The sequence below is a fragment of the Fusarium oxysporum genome, chromosome 5 (genome assembly GCF_000149955.1).
Source record: "Fusarium oxysporum f. sp. lycopersici 4287 chromosome 5, whole genome shotgun sequence".
NCBI lineage: Eukaryota > Fungi > Ascomycota > Sordariomycetes > Hypocreales > Nectriaceae > Fusarium > Fusarium oxysporum.
In genome coordinates, this window is record NC_030990.1 from 2,549,192 (window position 1) to 2,571,787 (window position 22,596).

Here is a 22,596-nt window from a genome sequence, read left to right on the forward strand (position 1 = left end):
TAATTGTGCCTTTTTGCTGCAATACTCCTGTATGTGGAGTCTTCAACGCAGCAGGCAGGGGCTGGAAACTGAGATGTGGCCTGTCATCCATGACTTCGAATATGCCAACTACTACAACCCATATAAGGCATCTTATAAAGCTATTTAAAATGAAAGTTTTCGTCATGAAACTCAATCATTTATTGACTAAAGACATTCTTTGTACACTAGCAGTCCGCACGTGCTGCCAAGCTGTTCATCCTGAACGTTGTATCCCGGTTAGGGGAGGCAAGAAAACTTAGGGCCTCTATCCTAAGTAACGAAAAGAATTAGGTAAGTTTAGTATATCTTAGCAGGCCTTTAGACCAGTTTATTTTGGCATCCTGATTTCATGTCAGAAGCTTTCTTGCTCCCTGGGGCCGGCTAGTTGAGGATGCCATGTACCGTCCCAACTGCACGCCTGATCTTGGTCGTCCAGTCCCTCACTACGAACACCACTCATACCCACAGACTAACGCCACATAGACTCCAATGAAGCTCTTCCAGAGAATCCGTGACGGTTCTAGAACTGCAGATTCGGTGGACCAACAGGTCCCATACGCGCCCTAAGGGCCAAGCAAACAGGGATCGTCAGGGAGACTCGGAAATTCTGAGCAATCATCTTTCACCATTTTGTCTTCGGGATTTAGTCGTGTAATGCCTAACTGCAACCCTTTCCTCAAGTCAATTTCCATATGGAAATCGACTCGTTAGTATCTATTACTCATCACATTGAACAGGAAATATGCTGCCGACATAGGGGTCTGCACGCTTCTTCTCTTGGCACAGTCGCTTGTAGGCGTGGGCTCCAAGCCAGCTAAGCAAGGCTTGTCACCTCCATTAGCGAGCATAAAGAACCGATATTTTGTTTGGGCTTCGAAGTACTTCATCATTGAATAATATATCTCATCTCATGTGACAGCTTGTGTGCAATCATAGCCTCACAGCCATACTCAACACCAACACTACGTCCATCATCCTATGCCGTATACCATATACCCAACCCATACCATATACTCAAGCCAAGACAACCAAATAAACCCTTTCCCACGCCCCCACCGTCCTCTTTGATTTTGATACATTGCTTTCGTCACCATCCCAACCTTGCCTTGCGCCAACGCCAGTAGCCCAGTCCGTTTCTCCGTTCCTTTGGAGTGACTCGAGATGCTGATTTGGACCCCCGTTCCTCGGACTTCTGAACAGACGCACCGTCCATCCGTCCACACATAGATATTGTACACGTATATACTGCAATCATTAGAGCAACTTAGGCCAACACCTTCCCCCAAAACAAAACTTATAGAACACACAATATTCAGCCAGAATCACCTCAACTCATCCGACGCTCTGGGTTGCCCCTCCAGCTTCATGAGCACGTCATTGAAGCATCATTTGACCACGCCTCTCTTTTCGCTCCTGGCCGATGAGTGCTGTAATACCTCATCCAGTCATGTCTGCAGTAGACGGAGAATTCGTGCCTTTGTGCCTTCTGAAAAAGGGAAGATCCTTTATCCTGAACCTACTTGTTTTCTTCCGTAGCGACTTGCCCTCAGCCCTGCCGATACTTCCACCTGTCGTGCTCGCATCGGATCTTGTTTCGTCATCGATAGGTGAGCCATCCTGGCGAAGCGTTCCTGAGCTGTCTTTCAAACTTGCAGAGTCGACATTGATCTTAGGAATTCCAACGGCATGTTCAGTCGAATCTCCGCTCACGATACTCGTACCACGTGTGCTTGGTGACATCGGCATCTTGCCCGTTGTAGCGCTTGTCGCTTGTGAAGCCCAATCTCCCGAGCAAGCCCCAGAAACACTTCCATCTGTCGTCTCGCTGGATCGTTGCTTCGCTGAATCCCTTCTCGTTTGCGTCTGAAACGGATCACTGTTGGCCAATTCTCTAACCGCATCAAATGTTGAAGCTGATCCGTTCGATCCCCTGTGGTCCCCAGCTACACCGTTTGCAGCTGATGGCCCCATTGTCCTCTGACTATCGGCCGGCGATAGGTCATCCCTTTCCGGGCGTGGCATGGGTAGTTCACCGTTCCCTACAGGGGTTGTGTCCGATCCGCGATCCAATGCCTCGAACAGAGTCGTCATATCTCTCTTCTCCTCTTTCTCCTCCTCCTGTGGTACAGCAAAGCTCATGGTCCTTGGGGAAAATGTACCTTCCTTCAGAAGACGTCTCCTGATTGGGTCATCTAGGGGTTGCTTTTCTTTCTCTTGTTGAAGCTTAAGCTCGAAGAGACTCTTATTCATCTCAAGCTCGTCGACAGTGTACTGCATAGCGGGCATGATGTCGGCGACGCCTTGGAATAGAGGGGTGGCAAAAAGGTTCATAAAGCCGAGTTGGCCTTTAGCCAGTGAAGTCATGTCTTGCTTGGGCGGTGTCATAAGTGATGAAGGGATGCTCAGCTCACTCTCCATCGAAGCTTGCCGGGAGAACTCTTCTGAGAGAATGTAAGTCCACTTCAAAGCTATTTCATGGTTTCGTGCCTAGATTTGCATTTTTAGCTGGTGACTCCACGACGCCATTAACAAGGGGGAGGCATACCACGTTGCTAATATCAGCACATTTGATGAGTAACGAACAAGCGAGAGACTTGTTCTCTTCAATTTGCCGGCCATTCCAACCGTCGGCGCTATTGTTAGCTTGGAGTCGTTCTTGAACATCTCCGAGCTTCTTCATGTAGTCGAAATGCAAACCCATATCCGTAGCCAAGATAGAGCTGATCATCAGGTTACGCATCTTTGTGTCTTCGAAGGCAGAGGGCCAGTATCGTCGAAGAATCTGCGAGTAAGCGGCGCAATGGAACGATTCCAAAACAGATCGATCGTTGTACAACTGTGCTAGGGGAGCATTTAGTGTCACAAGAAAACCGTTGTTCACGCCAGGGTGTCCGACGTCATGCCCAATAGCAGTGATGAGGAGCGTCAACGCTTCAAACGGAGTTATGAGAGAAGCCATAGGCGACTTCTCTGGCATGGAACGGGATTCGGTACCCGAAGGATACGGCGACAGAGCACCGATATGTACCAGGAAATTGAAGGTAGCTTGCAGTACATCCACAACATGACGGAAATTGTGGTAAGGCACAAAGCTATTGTATGCAGCACGGCAAGCAACAAGGAAGCTGATTAGTTGATCTGAAGCTGAGTCAGTATGCGGGCAACCGACACCAACCCAAAACAGTACAACGTACCTGCATGTATCCGCCATCGCTCAAGTTCTGGCATAGCTAAGGCATGTCTGAACATGTCCATTGCGGCCACCAACAACTCATCATCAGTGAATGAGTGAGCGCAGAAGCGCCAACTTCCAATTGCCTCAGCAATGGCAGATTGTCGTTCTGAAGAGACGGCCACATGAGCATTGTTGATTTGGTCGTCACTGGTGCCTAAACGGCATATTCCTTTCATCAGACCGGATACCATGGCTTCACGAAGATATGCGAAGGGCTTCTCTTCGTTGACTCCCACCCACGACCGTTTTCGACCTTGTCTAATTTCCAGCAGGGTTGATTGTTCCTTGGCGGCATCTCTGTGAGCCCGATAGGCGCAGATTTCCAGACTTGTAATACATTTGGTGCTCATTGGACAAATGATGACGTCGACTGCCCCTAGATCTAGGCACCTCCTTATGAGTTGACGATTTGTGTCAAGCGATCCCAATGGCAAAGGCTTCTGCTCAGCTGTGCCGTCGGTCATCTGTCCGTTGGTTGTGGGGTGACCTGCCTCGGAATTGCTTATTACCGGAATCGGTACAACGAGTTTAGACATACCGCGCAAATGCGCTTCGGTGATGATTTTTTGCAGCAGTCCCAGACCGTATAGTGCTTCGTCGGGTGTGTGGATGTCGACATTTTCGTTGGAAGAACTGCATGAAGGAGAAGGCGACGATGCCCTTCTCCGCGCTTCAGGTACTGGGTCATCGTTTGGTGTATCAAGGAGAACCAGGGTTGGCTTCAGGTCAAGCATTGAACCCTCTTGTAATTCGAATAATTTTGTTAAGCAGGCACCTCCAGATGCGCAAACATGAACTGAACAATATGTTAGTGAGTGGGGAAATGACTCATGGCGACGCCATAACGAAAGAACGAACCGTCTCCGAAGGCATCTAGCAGAGGTTGTACGACGTGACGAGCCTCATCCGCTGCCCAATCGGATGTGCTGTCGCCAGAAGTGCTGTGAATCAATCCATCTTCGCTGGTATTGCGATTGACGTAAATAACATGACAAGCGGCGCGGTCCATGGTGCTCATGGAGAGCTACCAGTCTCGCGACTGGAGCACCGTAGCCCTTCGGGCAGTTGAGTATTTGTACCAAGATAAAGCGATTTACCAGAACCAAGTAGCCTCACGAACTGCCGGAGACCAAATTATCTCAAAGAGCGAGCCGATCGAGCTTCGAACGTTGGATTAGAGCAGGGTAGGATTGAATTTCGAGGTCGTGATTGAAAACGCAATTGTCGCGAAGTAGCCTAAGAGAATTGACTCAATAGCTACACGACATGCGGGTTGGTGGCGAGCAAGGGGTGTTCGAATTGAGAGACAGGGGCCGTGATGCTGATTCGTCTCGAGGAGTTCGTATGCGATGTTGTCGAGTTGAGTTGATTCAATGAACCTAGTTCGGTGGTACAGACGATTGGTGTTTTCTGCTGGGAGGGTCGGACAGGCTGTCAGACTGGCGTCGCGGCGGGCGGGAGCAGTCGGTTGGCGACAGGGTTCGTACAATTAGAAAATTCAGTCGAGGCTGAGAGACGAGGGGCGGATATTAGCTGGTAAGCAGGAGGAGGATGTCGTGAAAGACGTGGTAAATGCGGCGATGCGAAAAGAAGACAAGAGGGATTTGAAAAATGATGGCGCAGGAGGGAGAAGCGCAGTGGATTGGAAATGGAGGGGACAAGAGGACTCGGAATCTGGACTCGGATTGGGCCAAGATGGAAAGAGCCACCTAGGAATAGGAAGGGCCAGGGGATGAAAAGAAGAAGGAAAAGAGGCAAGGAAGGACGTCGGATTGAGGGTTGGATTCACAGGTAGTGAGAAGGAAAGTACGGACGGACGAACTGGACTGGACTGGACTGGACTGGACAATACAGTACAGTACAACCAACACTACAAGCAGAACCAGAACAGAGCACGCGTGCGCTGGGCTGGAACAATGGATGGTGTCAGGGCAATGAGTGAAAGTATCAGCCCAGGCTTTAGCTTACCAGTCTTGGTTCAAGGTACGAGCTGCCTACTGTATGTACAGCAGTACGAGACCTGCTTAGCGGCACGCAGAAGGTGTCTGACCCTGGTCGGAGAATGGAAGGACTAGGGAAGGATAAGGGAAGACCCAAAGACAGGGCAAGGGCACCGACAGTCGCGGTAACCGGGTCCGGGGGAGGAAGGAGAAGATCTGCGAGCGTGGCTGCAAGCGGAGGAGGAGCGATTGCAGTGTACAGTAGCGCAAGTGTGAGTGCAAGTCCGGTAGGGCAGCACAGCAACGCACAACACAGACAGGGTGATAGTGCGATGTGACAACCAGAGAGAAATTGGAAAGGATGAGGCGAGAGAGATATTCACTGCCAATGTAAGTCCTGGGAATGGGTTGAGGAAAGACCAGATGAAAGGCAGAAAGGGCGAATGTCTGGATTGAAGCCTGGATTTGACTAGGTCGAATTGAACCAAAATGTGACGCAACAGAGTTCTGACCTCTCGAGCCCATCGGCCGGTACCTTTTGGACTCACAGGTGGAGCGTGAGAAACGAAGACAGGGCAAGACGAAGCCAAGAAACAAAAGACAACCTTAACAAGCAGAAACAGAGGCGGGAACCAAGCCTGGCGCCGGCAGTCGAATTACTCGAATAGATTGACAACCGCCTTAGTGGAACGATTTGCCGAGAAGAAGTACGAAAGACGTGGAGAAGAAAGGGCTCAAACGGCGAGTCAGAAGCGACCAGATCGAAGGCCAAGTTCAAGAGTCGAATTAGTTCGGGTGAGACGGACTCAGTCCAGAGGCATAGGGGTAAAAGTCACTCTGTTCTGAGAGAAACTGGAGGGAAGGGAATGTGAGTGTGAGGGGAGGTCTCAGAGCCAGGGGGGGCAAGGAGTTAAAAAACGATCATGTTCCATACCCAATAATCACTTTTTAGAACCGTGGCTATGAATCGTTTTAGGGGACTATAGGGCTGCCACGGGGTATGGATTTAGCGCTGCTCAAGAACAATACCTAAATTTTTTCTCAGGCACCTAGAGAGATGATGAAAAAAAAAAAAGGAAAACCACATGCGAACAAAGGAGGGTGGAAATGAGTGCTCTGTTTGAAACATGAATAGGGGGGGTCAAGATGTTCTTGCTTATGAAAAGCGCACAGAGTAAAACTCCTAATTAAGATAGAGTAGGAGTACAGTTAAGCTTGATGACGCAGATCTCGCAATATGTAATAGATTTTGGTAGAGTTGTAGTGGGAAATATACAGCACCATTTGGCCTCAGTTTGTGAACACAAGCTACTTAAACTACCTAAGGTAGTCAAATGCTTCATTCGATGACAGCACGCATTATGGTCAAGTCTAAAGAATTGCTCCTAATCAACGCAAGCGATCAAATATACAACAGCAAAGAGTAGCTTGCCTACTTGCAAAGGAGGCCTAAGAGGCATCAGAGTTTGCGGAAGTGCCGTCTGGGCTGGCGGAGAGGGCGCAGACTTAGGTTCCGCGTTGTGTGGATTCTGAGGCCTTGTTTTTAGTGATTTACAGTGGCGAGTGACTGGTCAGCAGAGGCGACACGACAGCACGGTCGAGTGTACCTAGGGAAGGTCAGACATAACGTTCATTATAGGCCACCGTAGGATTACTGTGCTCTGGCTGTGCCGCCTGCATCAAGGTCCGAAGTGGTCCATCGTGAGTGAGGTTGGACGATGTTCTTGGATGTGGTTGAGGATCGTCGCTACCTTACACCTTACAGGCTTGCAGGCATGGGAGCCGGAGGTGCCTTAACGTGCTTGCAACGCGACGCGAGGCACCAAAGCCAGCTGGGCCAGAGCCTAGAGAGGCTAAGAATTGAGTGTGGAACCCACCTCGTGCTCCACACGCTTGGCCAGGACCAGGGCCCCCTTGTCTTTATGACAACCAATTACGTCGTGTCTGCAGCGTCAGCCAACAGGGTAGACAACGGAGGGTCCAAGCGGCTTGCTTTGAATTCTTCTGGCTGTCTTCGAGAATCTAGAATGGGGTCATTCGCCCCACACTTACTGAACAGGGGTGCGTGGTGGGCTGCAACGCAAAGGGGAACCACCTAAGAATCATTCTCGAAGGAAGTACAGTTTGGGTACAGTGTATTCGACATAGCATATGTGCTATTGTCCTTGTTAACCCCGACACTTGGTGATTAATCAATTGAGCTTGGTATGACCGGTGAGAACCACAAGATTCCCGCACGGTCAGGTTCCTAGGTCTCCACTACGATCTCAGCATATACAAGAATAATGGACTCCAGGTGCAACTCAAGAGGGTAAGGGGGAGGGTACTTACCCAGTCAGGTAGGTACCTATCTACTTATGCACCGGGTATGATTCCGTGCAGGTAAAGTGCAGGTGCTGTTCAGCCAGAATCCAATCTACCTACCCAACTCTAGATAGGCCCTGCCTTACCTGGGCTACCATTCATCAATTCAGTGGCTGGCTGTCAACATCTTTGCGGTTCTGGATCAACTTGGATACAGTACAATTGATTGATGAATTCTACCTTACCTTAGACTACTAGGATCATCTATAGGTAAGGCACCTACATTCACAGCATCTACCAGTCAACTCCACATTCAAGTCGACTTACTATCCCTTTTGGTTGACACAAACGAACGAACCAATATGACGTGATTTGACGGGAGCAGATCTGAGATCCAGATCTCGTCACCAGAGCCTCTTATCTTTTCGAGACCCTATCGACTCTCATCAGCAACGCCAACCTCCTCCGCCTTCATTCTTCTCAACTCTTCTTGTCTTGCTCGTTCATTCCCATCTCCATTGCCCCATTCCATCACCTGTCGCTTTCGCCATAGGCCATGGGCTCGCTGCCCCGCACCACACCGGCTCAAAACTCTCCCCGCCTCTAAGTGAAGCTACTAAGAGACGAGGTACGCAACAGCTACGCTTTAGGTATAGGATGGCTGTCGACAGTTACCCAGGCCATCGCGGTGCCATACGCAGAATGGAGCCATCTTCAGTTTGTTCCTGGACTCAGTAGAACTTCCAACAACGGCAACCGACATCCAAATTCCCCGGTTCGCTCCAATGAATGATATAAAAACAATAGATTGATGCCGCAAGAATTCCTTTCATCGACGCACACATACTTGAGCAGATGGTTTCCTCAATTGGCTCGAAAGAAGCCAAGACCTTCAGGGCACATGGACTGCCCATTCATCGCTCCAGCTGGCTGCCAGATAACTGTAACCTGTAGTCCGTCTAGGGAATGATGGAGTACTCGGCTTCCATCTCTTTGTACGATACGCACGCTGTCTATCAAGCCTTTCCATACCGGTCATGGACCACAAGGGCAGCCACATAGACTCCTCATACGATCTGGTTACTGACTAAGGTACCTAGCTTTGGATCTGTCAAAGCCCTCCCACACATGACGCATTTCAAAGGCTCGATCTGCTGGTATTACAAAGACTCCACTTCGAGCCTCAAAACGAGGAAGACTCACTTCTCCATGTCCATCTCCACCCCAGAATCCCCGAACCGAGGCAAGAACCCACGCCTGCTGGGCCGGCGGCCTGTTTCTTAGACTTTGAAGTCACCCCACAGAGTCACCGAGACGGCGAGAGGTACCCTGGCTTTTGTGGGATCTTGCTCCTTCTGCGGTCATAACCTGATTCAAGTCCCGACTCTCGACACTTGTCTCCCTTGTTCCTGGCTGGTCCTTAAAGACGCCCTGGACCCGTTTTCGGTTCGACTTTTCTACTCTCCAACTAAAGAATGGATGGCTTGGGCCCTATTGCGGTCGCCCTGGAGTCTCCGGTAGCCTGTGGTATAGGGTATTTGGCGTCCGTCATTTTTAGCTGACAATATCAACAATCTTGCGTTGCGTGTGAAGAAGTTACTTATTTCTTTTATCGCAAAGGATATGGGTCACGTAGTGGATATGTTGGATCTTGCCATTCTGCGATAGCCAAACTTCAAATTCTCAATGTTGGTGGGCTCACTATCGCCAGTCATATGTCTATACGTTATCAGGTCTTAGTCTCGGTGTATGATGAGCTCTTCCCAAACATCATCTGACCACTGGTGGTGCCTCAATGCGTCAAATTACGTCCTATAGAGGCTCAAATCTTTAACGTGGTGGCTGGCTGAAGCTTGGGACTCCTCAAGCCTGTCAAGCTGAACCCTGTGGAGAACCGAATAGCCTGGATGCAACCATGAGATGGATTTTGAGATGTCGATCGCGAAGCAATTATCTACTTCTATTTCGTCACTTGTGTCAACCATCAAGCCATTCTTTAGTTGTCAACCCCTCAGGAGGTAGAGTGAGAACATATCAAACGCCCTCAATCTAGCGGCCGCTGTGCTGGCTGTCAAATCCAGCCCGCCCAAGTGGAGTGTGGAGTGAGGAAGGGCATCGCCCCGGCTCCCATTTGGTGGGTAGGTTGATTATCGAGGATTTGCCCCGAACTTGAAGATTACCTTAGGTCTCGGGTTTATCCCATACGCCGCACCACTGCTGCGAACTAACTGTATCTAATCAGTTGCGCAAGTGACTCCTCCATATGGTGTTTCCTGCTTCAGAAGATAGTCTTCAACTGCGATGCTTTCCAACCGAACTTCATCTCCTGAAACGCGGGGTTTAACGTCTCGCAATTTCTTTCTCGTGCTCAGTCCTCAAATACATCCTTAGTAGCTTGCGCCCTTCGTCCGAGCAAGCCCTGAAGCTGGCGAGGGCAGTGAAGCAAATCACATTGTGTATCACCAGTCATATGAGAGTAAGAATGTCTATCATTTATGACTACTGCTTGAACTACACACGTATAGACAAGACATCCTCTGTTTTGACTTCGTCAAGTCCATTCAACTGAACATGCCTGATGCTAAATAAAACCCAACGCCGTTTTCTACCCTTCAACCCTATGCGAGATGTGCGGCGATATGTACCATCTATTTCTCTCGCCGCCTCTTTCTATCTACCTCTCCCCCATCCACGTCAACATGCCCCTCACAAGTTGGGCCGTCCCGGGTCATCATCTCATGCACTTTTAGCCGTTTTCTCGTATATCGTCTACCATATGTCATCATGACTCTGGGCCGCTTGTTGCCCGACTTTGGACAGCCGTCCTACTCGGCCTTGATTCCCTTCTCATTTTCAAGATGGATCTCGGCCACCTCGTTCGAATCCCTGTCGCTCCCTGCCGCGGTTTGCACATCGATCACATCCTTGCAGTCCCATGTAGACTTCTGGGTGTCTGTAAGAATCGTCGTTTGAGGAGCGGCAGGCTCGGATTCGCCCTCAGCGGGGTCCTGTCCTGTCATAACTGTGTCGTGATCATCAAACTGGCTGAGGCCACGCTCATCAGCTGAAGAGTCTAGCTGGACATCATCAGAACCAATGTCGGCACCTGTAGAGTCTTCGGCACCGCTATCTCCCAGGCCCTCGAAGTTCCAACCCTGGACGAGGTTGAGTGACTTGTTATCCAGGCGCTGGTAGCTTCCATTGATATCTACACCCTCGTCCTCGACGGTACTGTGGATGCTCTCTATTCGGTTAGCTCCATCGTAGGGTGGGAGATCTTCGTCTTCGTCGTCTGGTCCAGCTAAAGAGGTGACGGTGATTCTATCCGAACCACGACCGCCGAGATGGCGAGTTGCTGCGGCTCCGATCCCAGCGCTCGACAACCCATTCAGGGAGGAACCCTCGCCGAGACGCTGACCTTCCCCCACCTCGCCTTCTTCTTCTTCTTCTTCTTCAGAGTTTTCTTCGCTGTTCTTGTATTTCTCAGAGATGACTCCGAACCGCGATCCGCCTAAAGGGGTACTCGAGCGGCGACGGTAAAACAATAGGTATGCAGCTGATGTAATGCATGTCGAAGGGTCAGACACAGGGCTTGCAGACGAATCTGTAGAGCTTGTCAGCGTCTTGGAGCCACGGGTAGGGGCTCAGAGAGATATAGCAACTCACCATTGTAGTTATACCATCGCCCATCGACAAAGTTCTTGGCGTAGGCGGTGTAATGACCTCCACCGAGACCTCCGTAATGATCATCAACAGCAATCAAATCATAAATCTCATCCTTGCCATCCTCTTTTTGAATGACTCTGGAAGTAAGGTCGAGACCCTCAATAGGAAAGTCAACCATGACGTCCAACTTGTCGCGGCGCCATCCAGAGTTGCTAAAGCGCTTCAGATGCGCGACAAGAATATCTGGCGATTTCCACAGGTCGAACTTCTTGCTGGCTCGCCGATGCTCTTTGCAGCGGGGGCAATACCACATATCTTGTTCGGAGAGGACTTCGGCTCTCTCAAACTCATCCAGACATTCTTCGAGACTGATGCCTCGTGTACGACGATGGTGTCTTCTTCTCTGAGCAATCTTGAGGGCAGGGTCCGTGAGCGTTTCCAGATCAATAAATGTTGGAGCTCCTTGTTCATCAGCAAGGATCTTTGCAGCGCCACCAAACACTTTCTCCCAAGCATCCTCGTTCCAGTCTACGACAATGCCTTCGCCCAGACGAATCAGAGGTCCACCATCAGCAACAGCAGGAGGTTGAGGCTGGGGCTTGACAGAAGCGGCCTTGTGTTTCTTGTTCTGCATACGTTCTCGGCGCTTGTTGGCTTTCTTGTTGAATTTCTGGCCCTTGAGCTTGCGTCCTTTTACCTTTGAGGGACGTCCATTGAATTTCTGTTTTGTATAAGCGCTGGGACTGTTAGATAGACTGATAGAAAGACCTACTCGTGGAGCTTCTTGAACTTCTTCCTCACTGGACTCTTCCACCATTCTAGTTTGCGTCGTCTCTGCCTTGATACTCTCGTCGTTGCTGCTTGCATCTTCATTAGAAGGCGTGCTGCTTTCGTCGTCGCGACTGGCGGTATCGTCATCCTCGGGTGACAGCTGAGGGATGCGATCCGACAACTTAGGGAGTAGTTGATGGTGATCGACGTTAGACCAGCCCGTTGGCACATCGCCAGAGTAGGCTTTGTCTGTGAAGTAGCAAAGGTCGAAAAGGTTTTGCAGTTCAGGTTCAAGGAAGCTATCTGGGCCGATAAACTTGGGTCGGCTCTTGTTGAATCGTTTCAGAATCTGTGGCTGATGGGGGAGAGCCTCGCTGGTGTCCTTCATATGCACATCTACAATGTCATCCTCACCTTCAACCGAGTTGGCAACAACCTTACTATCGCCAGACGAGTCGGCATCCGAAGCAACCACCTCTCCGTCAGCGTTATCAGAGTTCTCCTCCGGGCCGTTTCTGAGCTTGGACCAAGTTGAGAAGTTCGAGATCTTCTCCAGGATCTTGCGTCGAATGAGGTCAATGTCGGAAGCTTCTTCCTTGGTGAAGCAGATGAAGCTTGGGGGAGCCACACCATCCCGAGCACGACCATAGTTCGATGGGATGCGGTGAAATACGGGTACCACTATCCTCTCATACCGCGGGTCATTCCAGGGAGCTTCGAGAGGAGTGTCGATATCCAGCATGGAGCGTGGCTTGCTCGCTTTATGTGGCCAGTTGGTAGGGACAGCATCCAACTCGTGGAAGGTTGCGATATCATTTTTCGCGATTTCTTCGCTAACATCTAGGTTATTGTCGTAAATCTTGAAGAAACGATCCTTGTACTCTTCTCCTCCTATCAATCGCTCCACAGGTACACCTGTCCGGGCGGAGAGGAACTGCTTGAGCTGTTCAATCGCGCTGTGCTTGGGCAGTTCGACTTCAAACATGACCGGCACATCGTTGAGGGGCAAGAATTTGACCTTGGCCATCCATACGTCCTCGACAGGAATAGGAAGGGTCAGATTATTGAAAGGATCGAACGTGATGCTGATCTTGCCACACTCAGGACATTTGAGTGTTGACTTATACAAACCCGTGAAGAGGTCGGCAATAACTGAGTCGTCCCGGAGGCGCGTTATGTCCCAGACCTTGTCTGCCATTTCCTTGATAGCTTCCGGATTGTTGATCATGTCGTCGGTGGAGTCAGGCTTCTCGATATAAGGTTTCTTCTTCACTCGGCTCAGGTCTTCCTGAAGAGCATCCAAGAGAAATCCAAGGAATTCTTGCGAGTCCTGCTGCCCATATCCAGAAAAAGTCGACCGGCAACGGCCGATCGTATTCTTGAAGTCTCGAGGAGTCACAGAGCCCCTGCCCTCCGTATATATCTCCTTCAGAAGATTTCCATACGTTATAGCAACTTTCCCGTTGTATCCAAGGAGGTTAGTCTTATTGACCTCATTAAGATACTCATTGGTCAAGAAGTACTTGGTCAACTCCTCAACGCTTCGTACGCACTGAAGTGCAGAGTTCATATAACATGTATTTCCTAGGTTCTGCAAACCAACGACACCAATGCTCCGACCTGGCTTCTTTCCCGTTCGGCCGCGTGTTAATGAGCCACCGGGGGCGGGACTGCTTCGACCGCTCGCATTAGAAGAGGCCAGGCCACTTCTGGTGGGGATGGCTAATCCATTTGGAGGAGTTTTCCCTGTGTAGTTGCTAACCCAGAAGGACTCGATGGCCTCATCGATGACCAGAGTTTGATCTGTCACGAGATCGAACATGGTCAAGTTTGAACTGCCGTTGAATTTGGGGTCAATGGTCTTGTCTTCCAGCTTACATTTGACCCTTTGATCACGGACTTGAGAAAACGAAACATTGTCGAGGAGAAGTTTCGACCATGTGTCTGTAGAGCTAGCTCCGTTGTGTGTTCGACCTGGGGAATCCGGAGGCGTGAGGGCTCGTGAGGGCTCTGAGGGGCCAGAAACCTGCTGGACTTGAGGTACCATGAACAATCGAATTTTGCGGTCTAGCGGTACACCGGTGGCTGTCTTAATCTCCTTGACAAATGTCTGTGCATGGTATTTGCGACTTCTGACGAACTTGTAAGGAGGAGGGTTTTTGGCCTTGAGGGACTGCTCGATTGGAAGCGGGCTAATTTCAGACCATAAACGGTGAACAGTAAAAACTGGAGGGTGGAACTCGAACTGAATGACAGGCTCTTCGCCGGGTTCAGCAGTGTTGATAGCAGCACGAATAATGGCTTCTTGACCGTTCTTGATACCATACCAGTCGACAACCATCTTCCAAGCATCCTCTGGGAAGAGTGTGAATTCATTCTCGTTAGTTCCTTGCTTTAGACGAATGTATTCTTTGCCGGTAGGTTCTGTAACGACTTCTTCAATGATATCCGAGTTGTCAACAGGGCCGAGAAGGTCCGATGTGGAATCTCCCTCCTTGCTGTCCTTGGAGCCGCCGCGCAATGAGAGTGCTTTTTGAACCCAGGTGTTGGAGACGAGATAGGCCTTGTCTCCTTCCTTCACTTGCGCCTCCTGATAGGCTTTCAAGAGAGTCTCTATGATCTTGATCTGTTCTTGCAGCGAAGGAATTGCTATGAGACCAGAATTAGCGACGGATTGCGGTACTTGCAAATTGGAAACATGGTGAGCCTTACGCTGCGCAGGAAAAGCATCAGTGGCTGAGTTTGCCGTAGGCTCAGGCGCTTCAACGCTCATATCACGAGGCAGCGATTCGGGGGCCAGCTGTGAGGCTCCCTCGATAGATTCATTGGCTTGTGATGTACCCATGTCGACATCGCGAGTCCTATCCGCATCGTTTTCGGGATCCATACTGGAAGCACGTCGTTTCAAAGGCGATGAGGAGCGTTGGGGCAGGTCGGCATCGCCATTCATGATAGCTCGGTGAGAGAGACGCAAGGGAGACTGGCTTCTGGCCAAAGCCAAAGTCGGGGCCGGGCCAGTCTCGTCGCCGCCACGATCACTCTCAATGGAAAGATCGGCGTAGGCAGATGCACAGGGGCTCGAGGCAGCGGATGAAGCGTAATCGGCCGAGACGAGAGAACTTGTCTGATGCTGGAGACGCGGGGGGAGGCTCGAGGCGGGTTGTGAGTCGGCCCGGAGGAACGAGTTCGAGTTGGAGGCCAGAGAGGCGGAGAAGGAGAGAGCGGGATCGTCGTCGACTTCGCAAGAGGGTAGGACTGAGTCAGGAGAGGGCGACGATGAATCAATCGAGTCTATAGGTAGATCGCCTCGCAAGAGCTTTCTCTTTTTTGAGGACGACGTCTTGAAGGCGAGCTGCCCGGGCAGCTCGGGGGGTCTGGGTATGAGTAGGAGGGGCGAAGGCGGAGGCGGAGGCGGAAGACGAAGTCTATGCTCCTATCCTTAAAGTCAAACGAGTTTTGAAGGCAAATAAGTAGTCGACGTAGACCGGAAGTATAAGTATAAATCTGGTGGTGGCCAAGGCACGAGTAAGGACAACAGTCTTGCTGCATTTACTCTGAATCAGGACAGGTCCAAACCAATAGAGCCTGGCCGTGTAAGAGTTTGGATAGGTTCTTTTTTTTCTTTCACAGAGGAAGGCGGGGGGGGGGTTGAACAGGTTCTATATTTTTTTTTATGATGGCATTGGGGCTCTGACCGCTGAGAACGACCTACAGTGTGGGGCGACCATTGACTCGAGTTTTACGATGGATGGATTCGTAGGTAGAGGTAGCTGGGTGCCCTGACACTGGAAAGTTCAAGTACATCTAGGCAGCGATAATGATGAATCAAGATGAGATCCGAGCTTATATAGGTCATTAAGATAATTATGGCCTGGGTAAACCATTCACATATACATATACTTAGGTCCCTAGATGATATACATTAGTACATAACGACAAAGTCTGAACTTGGTCATCGAATATTGACTTGATAGTGGATCACTAAATCGCAAAATAATTCCTCTGGGTGGATAGGATCTTTGCTTGCATTTATTTTAGGTTCTCTGGCTGAGCTGATTCCATTCCCCCACACTCACATCACAAGCCCGCTAATCACCCAGGGTTGACCGCTAGGTTTGGGGCCTGTGCTTAAAGTGTCCTTGGAATAAATTAACGTTGGATTGGATCTTTGGTTGTTTCACCCACCTTACTTATGACAAGAGCTTTCCCAATTGAAGGGCTCTTCCAATGAGCCCAGGATGGTTGAAGCTGAAACTACCTAATAATCTAACAACTCTTACAACTTGTTTCCGTTTATCGTGACCCATGAATGAGTGGCCCGAAGCTGCAAGAGTTAAACCACATCCATCCATGCTAGGAGCCCTTGCATGTCTTCAAGAAGTCACTTGCTCCTTTGTTTGCAAGACTAATATAGTAAAACTGGTCTATTATAATATAAAAAACATAAGGGGCGTATTATTATAATATATATTATTAGTATTATTTATAAAAATAAGGCCTTTAAAATCAAGTAAAAACTATTGTATAAAGAAGTTACTTTTATATTAATATATATAAAAAGGGGAAAAAGGTACTTACGCGGGGGGGGGGGGGGGGCGTAAAGTAGGGCACTATAATACATAAGACCATTACCGACCAGTTTTCCTGTAGGTCGGAATCTAAATACGTACAACTGCATGTTCCCCTTATAAGTCATTCACTTGCTTCTCGACCTTTTCTGATCTGCTGTTTCACAACTTATGCGTAGCTCAAACTACCCCTTGCAGTCCACGCTTCCAAAATTGTTCGTCTGAGCGCTTGCATCTGGACGATGATGACACTTGACGGTGAACACGGCCCTGCCTGTCTCCTGTCCTTTTGCCCAAGTGCAATGCTTTGATTTACAACTGTTACTGTAGAAAATAGTGCTGAAGTGCGAAAAACTGCTGGTTCTTCTGTATTTAGTCACGAACCTGAGCTTTGTACGCGACCTGTATCAGCTTTCATGGCTGACTGGAAGCGTAAAACATCATAGCTACTAATGTGGACACTCCATCGCAATGGCCAATGGTATCATCACCAAGTCACATCTCATTTTGTGTCTCAACAAAGGCTACCCCAGAACGATCGACCGCTGTTATAGTCATGTACAAAACTGACTCGCTAAAACGAGTTTCCAAATACCAGTATGCATTTACAAGCATCTGATTCCTGCTGTCCAGTGTCTTCTTCCCTCTACCATTGAATGTCAATGTATCGCGCCTCTGTCTAGATGTACCCCCCACCCCCCAACTTGGCTTTTCAAGAACATAAAGTCGTTAACCCAGAGAATTTCAAGACCCAATATAACCTCTACAACTTTGCATCCGTATCCTCATACTCGTTAATGTCCTTGACGGGTCTGGCCCCTGAACTTGCGGTAAGACCGGCCTTGTAAAGCCTGACATCAGTGATTTCTTCGGCCGTCTTTACAGCATCACCAGGGGAGGGCTCCTCGTCGGCCTTCTTCTGAGCCTCTTCCTGTCGCTTATCGACCCCTTCAGCCTTGCCTTGAGCCTGAAGATGAATTGATAACCGTGCCCTGTGGCTGGAGGCAGGATTGAGGCGCTGGTTGAAGAACTCGATGACCTCGGGTTTGGTCAGGAGCTTAATCTGTGCGGCATCGCGCTGGGCTATCAAGAATGTCAGTAGATGTTCACCACATAAAGCATGCCCTTTGTTAACTTACCAAGCTCGAAGTCGTAGTATTCGTTCGTGATCTGGTTCCAATGACGAGTGGACTCCTGGTCCAGGTTTCTGAGCTTCTCTAAACGCCGGACGATCAGACTTCGCTTGTGGCCCTCGAATTCTGTCTCGCTCATCTTCTCCAGAGTGTCTGCATATCTCATGAGGAAGGCCTCGATACGCGAGTCAAGGAACTCTGGTGTCATTTCACTCTGGATGAGGAAGCGGAAACCATAAGTCGTCGAGAAAGCTCGAGGTCCACTGAAAACGATGTAGCCGAGTTGCTCCTTAGTCCGGAGCTGATCAAAGGCTGGCTCATGGAGCATCTGGTCCAAAAGGAGAGTCTTGGTTCGAATGTCGCGATCTTCTCTGCTACCGACATAAAACCAAGTCTCGACGCAGTGGTTAACATTGGCAGGATCCTTGAGGGTCTTTCTGAAAACGTAGTTGGAACCTTTGGTCAGAATGAGTGACCGCAGGATAGGCCACTGGGCCTTGGGCAAAACCCGTGGCTTCAGGATGGACTCGACCATATCGGTTGCTTTGAGAGCATCCTCCTTGTACATGTTACCATGTACGTACACTTCGATGAAAACCTGACCAAGCATCTGCTTCTGGAACAGCCTGACGCCTTCCAATGTGACACTTGGAAGCTCCGCTGCGAGCTCCTCTACTATAAAGTCCCGTTCGGGGGCATTGAGCCAATTGGTGTAATCGCCAACTTGGTGGTAGGATGATTGCAGCTGCCAGTTGCTGTATCCTCGAATCAAGCGCTCCCTGACAATCTCAAAACGATCTTCCTTGATATCCAGGTCTCGCATAGTTGTGACGACTTGTTCCAAGAGCACGGGCAGCTTATCATTATAGCCGCTAACGTCCAAGAACAGGCCGCGCGAATCGAGACTGACGTTGTACTGCAAGCCAGCCAGCTCCGCGTCGTACGAGTACTCCTCGAGTGCATCACGGACGAGGTCTGAGAACAGTCGAGCCTTGACGTTGTTTTCTGCCGAAGCATATATAAGTGGTGTCTTCAAGCTGACAATAACATTGGCGCGAGGAACCCAGAAGGTATCATCCTTCTTCCACCATGTCCTGGCAATGCTATCATTGCGAAGAACCCGGGGGTTCAGTGCCGGCTCGGCCACCTCCTTCTTCTCGACCTCGAGCTTGTTGGGAATAAACTGGTTCTTGTGAGGCAGGTGAAGGGCAGGCAGTCGATCTTTGGGAGAGACTGCAAAGGCTTTCTTGCACTCCTCCATAAGATCTTCGGGGATATTTTCATGTCGATATTCAGTTCCGTACCACTTTTCCTTCTGGTCCCAGTCGCCAGGATAATTGCGTGATACAATGACCATGCGGAAGTTATCCGGGCGAATCGTGGCAAGGGCTTTTTCGATCTCATCAGGAGCAAATTCTCGGAGACGGCTGTGCCCACTGAGTAACCATTCCCGAGGAAGAGGCTTTTGCATGACCGAGCTGATTCGGCTGGTAAAGCGACTGGCAGGCGTCTTCTGCTTGAACTTGAAATCGACATCAGCCATTCCCTTCTGCTCTTGAAATATCCACTCCTGGGGTGGGCTCTCACGCAGGAGAGTGATGTACTGGAAAAAGATCTTGACGATTTCAGGGTAGTTCTTAAGACCTTCTTCCGTCAAGCGAACCTGTACATCGAAGATACCAGGAGTACCGGGGCAAACAGGGTAGGCGCCGGCACTAAGACCATTTGCCCAACCCTTGGACTTGATATATGACATGATACTTCCAGGGCCCTCATGCCCGATGAGATGACTAATATATCGGCTAGGTTGAGTAGCAAACATAAACTCCTCATCGATGAAGGGGAAATACAGGTTAAGCTCTCTTGAGTCCATGACGGGCTTCGCGAAACACTGCATACCGAGATCGGTTTCCCTGAAAGGAAGTTCGCCTGGCCACCTGTTTGGTGGAAGTTTTTTGTTGACGACAGGAGAGAACAACTCGGCAACCCATTTCTGAAGCACGTCAAGCGGTTCTCTACCCAGAACAACCAGCTTCATGCGGTTTGCCGAGTAGTGTCTGGCGTGGAACTCGATAAACTTGTCCCTCACATTAATTCCACGTGCCTCAGGAAGTGTCTTGAGAACCTCAAAATTGCCGGTTGAGAAGTGACAGAACGGGTGGTTAGGGTTGGATAGAGACTTCTCTAGCTGATGAAGCCTCCATGTGTCATTTTGAAGATTCTTTTTATTTTCTGAATCAACAGCTTTCAGCTCTCGGTCCAGGGTCTCGGGTAGAAAGAGCGGTTCAATAAAGAACTGAGCGAATCGATCCAGGGCCTCGCGCAGAGGAGAAGGGTTGGTATCTGAAGGATCCTGGTCATTGTCCGGCTTGGCAGAAATATCGAAAAAATAGTTTGTCGATGTTGGCCCAGTGTAAGCATTTGAGCTTCCTGAATTGGCGGAGAGGTATTGGCCGTATTCGTTCTCAATTGGAAATTTCTTGGTGCCCATGAAAAGAAGCTGTTGACAAGCAGAAATGTTAGTCCACTGTCTGTTTGTATGACATCACAAATGTTGAATTGGGGCACTTACATGTTCAACCGCATGGGCCATCCCGGGGATATCAGACTCGTCGCTGAAATTTCCCACATTGACATCCAGGGCAGCGCTGGCCTTATCGGTCTCGGGATCATGCACCAGGAGAGCCTCGAGCTCATTGCCAAGACGAATGACTCGATAGTCGCGGTCATCGAGGGAAGGCTTCTCGAGAGAGTCGGTAACAAGCGTCACCGGTATGGGAGCACCACCCGTCGCTGCGGAGGCATCTTCTTCATGCTGAGAGTGAGGCATTGTGTATGTTGCAAATGCAGATGCAAATGCAGGCGCAAAACCAAAGTCCTACACCGATACTGTCACCGACACCGACACCGACAGTGACACCGACACACACGGCACAAGTTGTATCCGGAAACCGGAGGAAGAAAACGGCCGTGAACTGTGGTAGGGCAGGTCGCCGATCGCAAGGGTTCGTACGAGTTGCGTGCTCAGGTACGAGAGTCGATTGGACAAAGTCGGCGCGTACAGGACAATAGACGCAAGACAATGGAACGAATGTGATCCAATTGATGTCGAGAATTAAGAAAATGATGCAGTGCGGTAAGTATGACAATGGCAAAGCAGAAGTGACCTGGAAGTAAGGTACAGAACGGATACCGTCCCGTAGGTAAGGCTCCCACTGTAAGACAGTCCCTGGAGGCTACAGGGCAGGGCAGGGCAGGGCCGTGTCGCGGGGGAGTAGGTAAGGTACTTGCTGAGGGGTGATGGGTATGATGCCAGCAATGGAATGGATGGATACAGGGGCTAGATCTGAAAGATGCTGAAGCAGATGGGGAAGCTAGGAACCTAGACCTTGGAAAGGCAAGCTGGGCTGCAGACAATTAGTTACCTATGTCATGAAAAAGGTACCTGTGCTGGTTATATGTAGGTAAACATCGCCTCGGGAGGGCTCTGCAAGGACATGGGGAGGTTACCTTAGCTTAGTTTCCTCACTTTCTAACTGACTAGGGTTAGAATATCGCTGGCGCAAACGGGGGATATTCTTGAGCCAGACCAGTCAGACTGTTGAATTGAGTTGAACTTTTGAATTGTGTCCTTCTATGACCGAACCACTTTGAAGGCAATGATTGAGCTTGTGGGGTGCGCCACTCGATATTGAGCACGCGCACAGCAGAATAAAGAAGCCAAGGGTCTGTGCAAAACCAGCGATCTACTGATGCTCTGGAGCAGTGTTACCAGTAAAGATGGGTGAGCCTCCGTTGAGATGGGTGTCAGGGTAAGAAGAGAAGGATACCGAGTTTTACCGATTCGGTAATGATGAAAGAGTTTCTCGGCGTGTACGGACCCTATCTCGAAATAGGATCAGTTTTCGAATGACCAATCCCGAATCCTTTTTGGAATCAAGGGTCTTGGCTGGTCCCTGATATCGAGGACGGACAAGAACAACCTTGTTGGGTGATGATGGCTTGCTTAGTAGCTCTGGAAGTTGACAAGGATAATGGATATTGACACGAACGTTCTGGACCCTGGACTCTTTGAGGGACACGACAGTTCTCAGTTGTCGTGCGGGTGCTAGATTTGAATAGATGCTAAAGGGAATGCTGGGGAGTTGATGCTGGGTAAGGTAGGTAGGTAGCCAAGTCCTTCCAGGCCTTTCTTCGTTTTTGTCCTTGCTAATGTGATGTGTTCAAAATGAGGTGGCTAAACAACTAAGCAACAATTCGTCAGCAAGGTGCTGTCTCTTCATCACGTATGATGAGCTTGGCCAGACAACAAAAGCCTCTGCCTATTAATAACCATCGTGGAATGCTGAGGCGGAGATGTGTGCGTGTATGAAGGAACAAAATGAGGTGGCAGATAGGCAAATAAATCCGAGACGATGGTGTCAAAACGGGTATGGATGTCGTTCGTTTCTAGTATCGAGAGAGCTGAACATGGTCATTACTTACATACATGGGAATCAACACCAATGATATCAAAGCCTGAATAATACCCATATATCTAGGCAAGTGCTTCCATGATATAAGGTAGTACTTATTTCATGGTCAGTTTCTTGCAACGCTCCTCTCGGGGTTCTTATGCTGACATAGAAGCTCAGTGATTCGCGAACATGCGCTAAAATAAATAAGACTGTTCTCTTTCGTCTTCCAAATGCTCAATAAGTCGGATCTCTACTCTGTGGTATCAAAATCTGTGAATGGTGACCCCTGGTCGCGGCAGATCCTTAGGCGTCCGACCAATCCAATACATCAACTACCTTCCATTACCTAGAGTTCCGAAAGGTCCCTGTCGGGTCCCTGACTGGGGTAGGACAGAAGTGATCAAGGGGAGGCAAGAAAACCTAGGATCTCTATCCTAAACGACAAAAAGACTTGAATAAATTTAGTATCATTTGGTGTAGATTTGATAGACCTTAGATTGA

General features: G+C 49.5%; 4 protein-coding genes across 13 annotated transcripts in view; 1 reads left to right on the forward strand and 3 right to left on the reverse strand.

Moving 5' to 3' along the window:
* FOXG_01905 (uncharacterized protein) overlaps nt 1–3 on the forward strand; it is a gene marked incomplete at both ends in the record, with an annotated part of 2,269 nt that extends 2,266 nt beyond the window's left edge. Inside the window, one exon of the mRNA XM_018379011.1 lies at nt 1–3. Within this exon, the coding sequence (XP_018235014.1) occupies nt 1–3 (3 nt within the window).
* Nucleotides 4–874: 871 nt separating this feature from the next.
* On the reverse strand, nt 875–6,931 carry FOXG_01906 (uncharacterized protein). Of its 5 annotated transcripts, none has more exons than XM_018379013.1 (5): nt 6,852–6,931; nt 4,115–6,803; nt 3,216–4,052; nt 2,567–3,159; nt 875–2,508 (listed from the first exon to the last, which is right to left on the reverse strand). In XM_018379013.1, the coding sequence occupies exons 2-5, from the start codon at nt 4,272–4,274 to the stop codon at nt 1,459–1,461; spliced, it is 2,640 nt and encodes an 879-aa protein (XP_018235016.1). In that variant the 5' UTR covers nt 4,275–6,803; nt 6,852–6,931; the 3' UTR covers nt 875–1,458. The 5 variants fall into 5 exon arrangements, with proteins under 5 accessions (XP_018235016.1, XP_018235017.1, XP_018235015.1 ...); XM_018379014.1 differs by having other exon boundaries at nt 4,115–5,164; nt 5,225–6,931; XM_018379016.1 differs by having other exon boundaries at nt 876–2,508; nt 4,115–4,764; nt 5,225–6,931.
* A 2,994-nt stretch (nt 6,932–9,925) lies between these two features.
* On the reverse strand, nt 9,926–15,582 carry FOXG_01907 (uncharacterized protein). Of its 4 annotated transcripts, XM_018379020.1 has the most exons (4): nt 14,650–15,582; nt 11,939–14,586; nt 11,167–11,887; nt 9,926–11,104 (listed from the first exon to the last, which is right to left on the reverse strand). In XM_018379020.1, the coding sequence occupies exons 1-4, from the start codon at nt 14,885–14,887 to the stop codon at nt 10,326–10,328; spliced, it is 4,386 nt and encodes a 1,461-aa protein (XP_018235023.1). In that variant the 5' UTR covers nt 14,888–15,582; the 3' UTR covers nt 9,926–10,325. The 4 variants fall into 4 exon arrangements, with proteins under 4 accessions (XP_018235023.1, XP_018235021.1, XP_018235022.1 ...); XM_018379018.1 differs by having other exon boundaries at nt 11,939–15,575; XM_018379019.1 differs by having other exon boundaries at nt 11,167–14,586; nt 14,650–15,557.
* A 1,259-nt stretch (nt 15,583–16,841) lies between these two features.
* Nucleotides 16,842–22,056, reverse strand: FOXG_01908 (insulysin). 3 transcript variants are annotated; one of them, XM_018379023.1, is made up of 5 exons: nt 21,229–22,056; nt 21,149–21,174; nt 20,211–21,045; nt 17,645–20,138; nt 16,843–17,588 (listed from the first exon to the last, which is right to left on the reverse strand). In XM_018379023.1, the coding sequence occupies exons 3-5, from the start codon at nt 20,466–20,468 to the stop codon at nt 17,269–17,271; spliced, it is 3,072 nt and encodes a 1,023-aa protein (XP_018235026.1). In that variant the 5' UTR covers nt 20,469–21,045; nt 21,149–21,174; nt 21,229–22,056; the 3' UTR covers nt 16,843–17,268. The 3 variants fall into 3 exon arrangements, with proteins under 3 accessions (XP_018235025.1, XP_018235026.1, XP_018235024.1); XM_018379022.1 differs by having other exon boundaries at nt 16,842–17,588; nt 21,149–22,056; XM_018379021.1 differs by having other exon boundaries at nt 16,933–17,588; nt 20,211–22,056.
* Nucleotides 22,057–22,596: the final 540 nt, after the last annotated feature.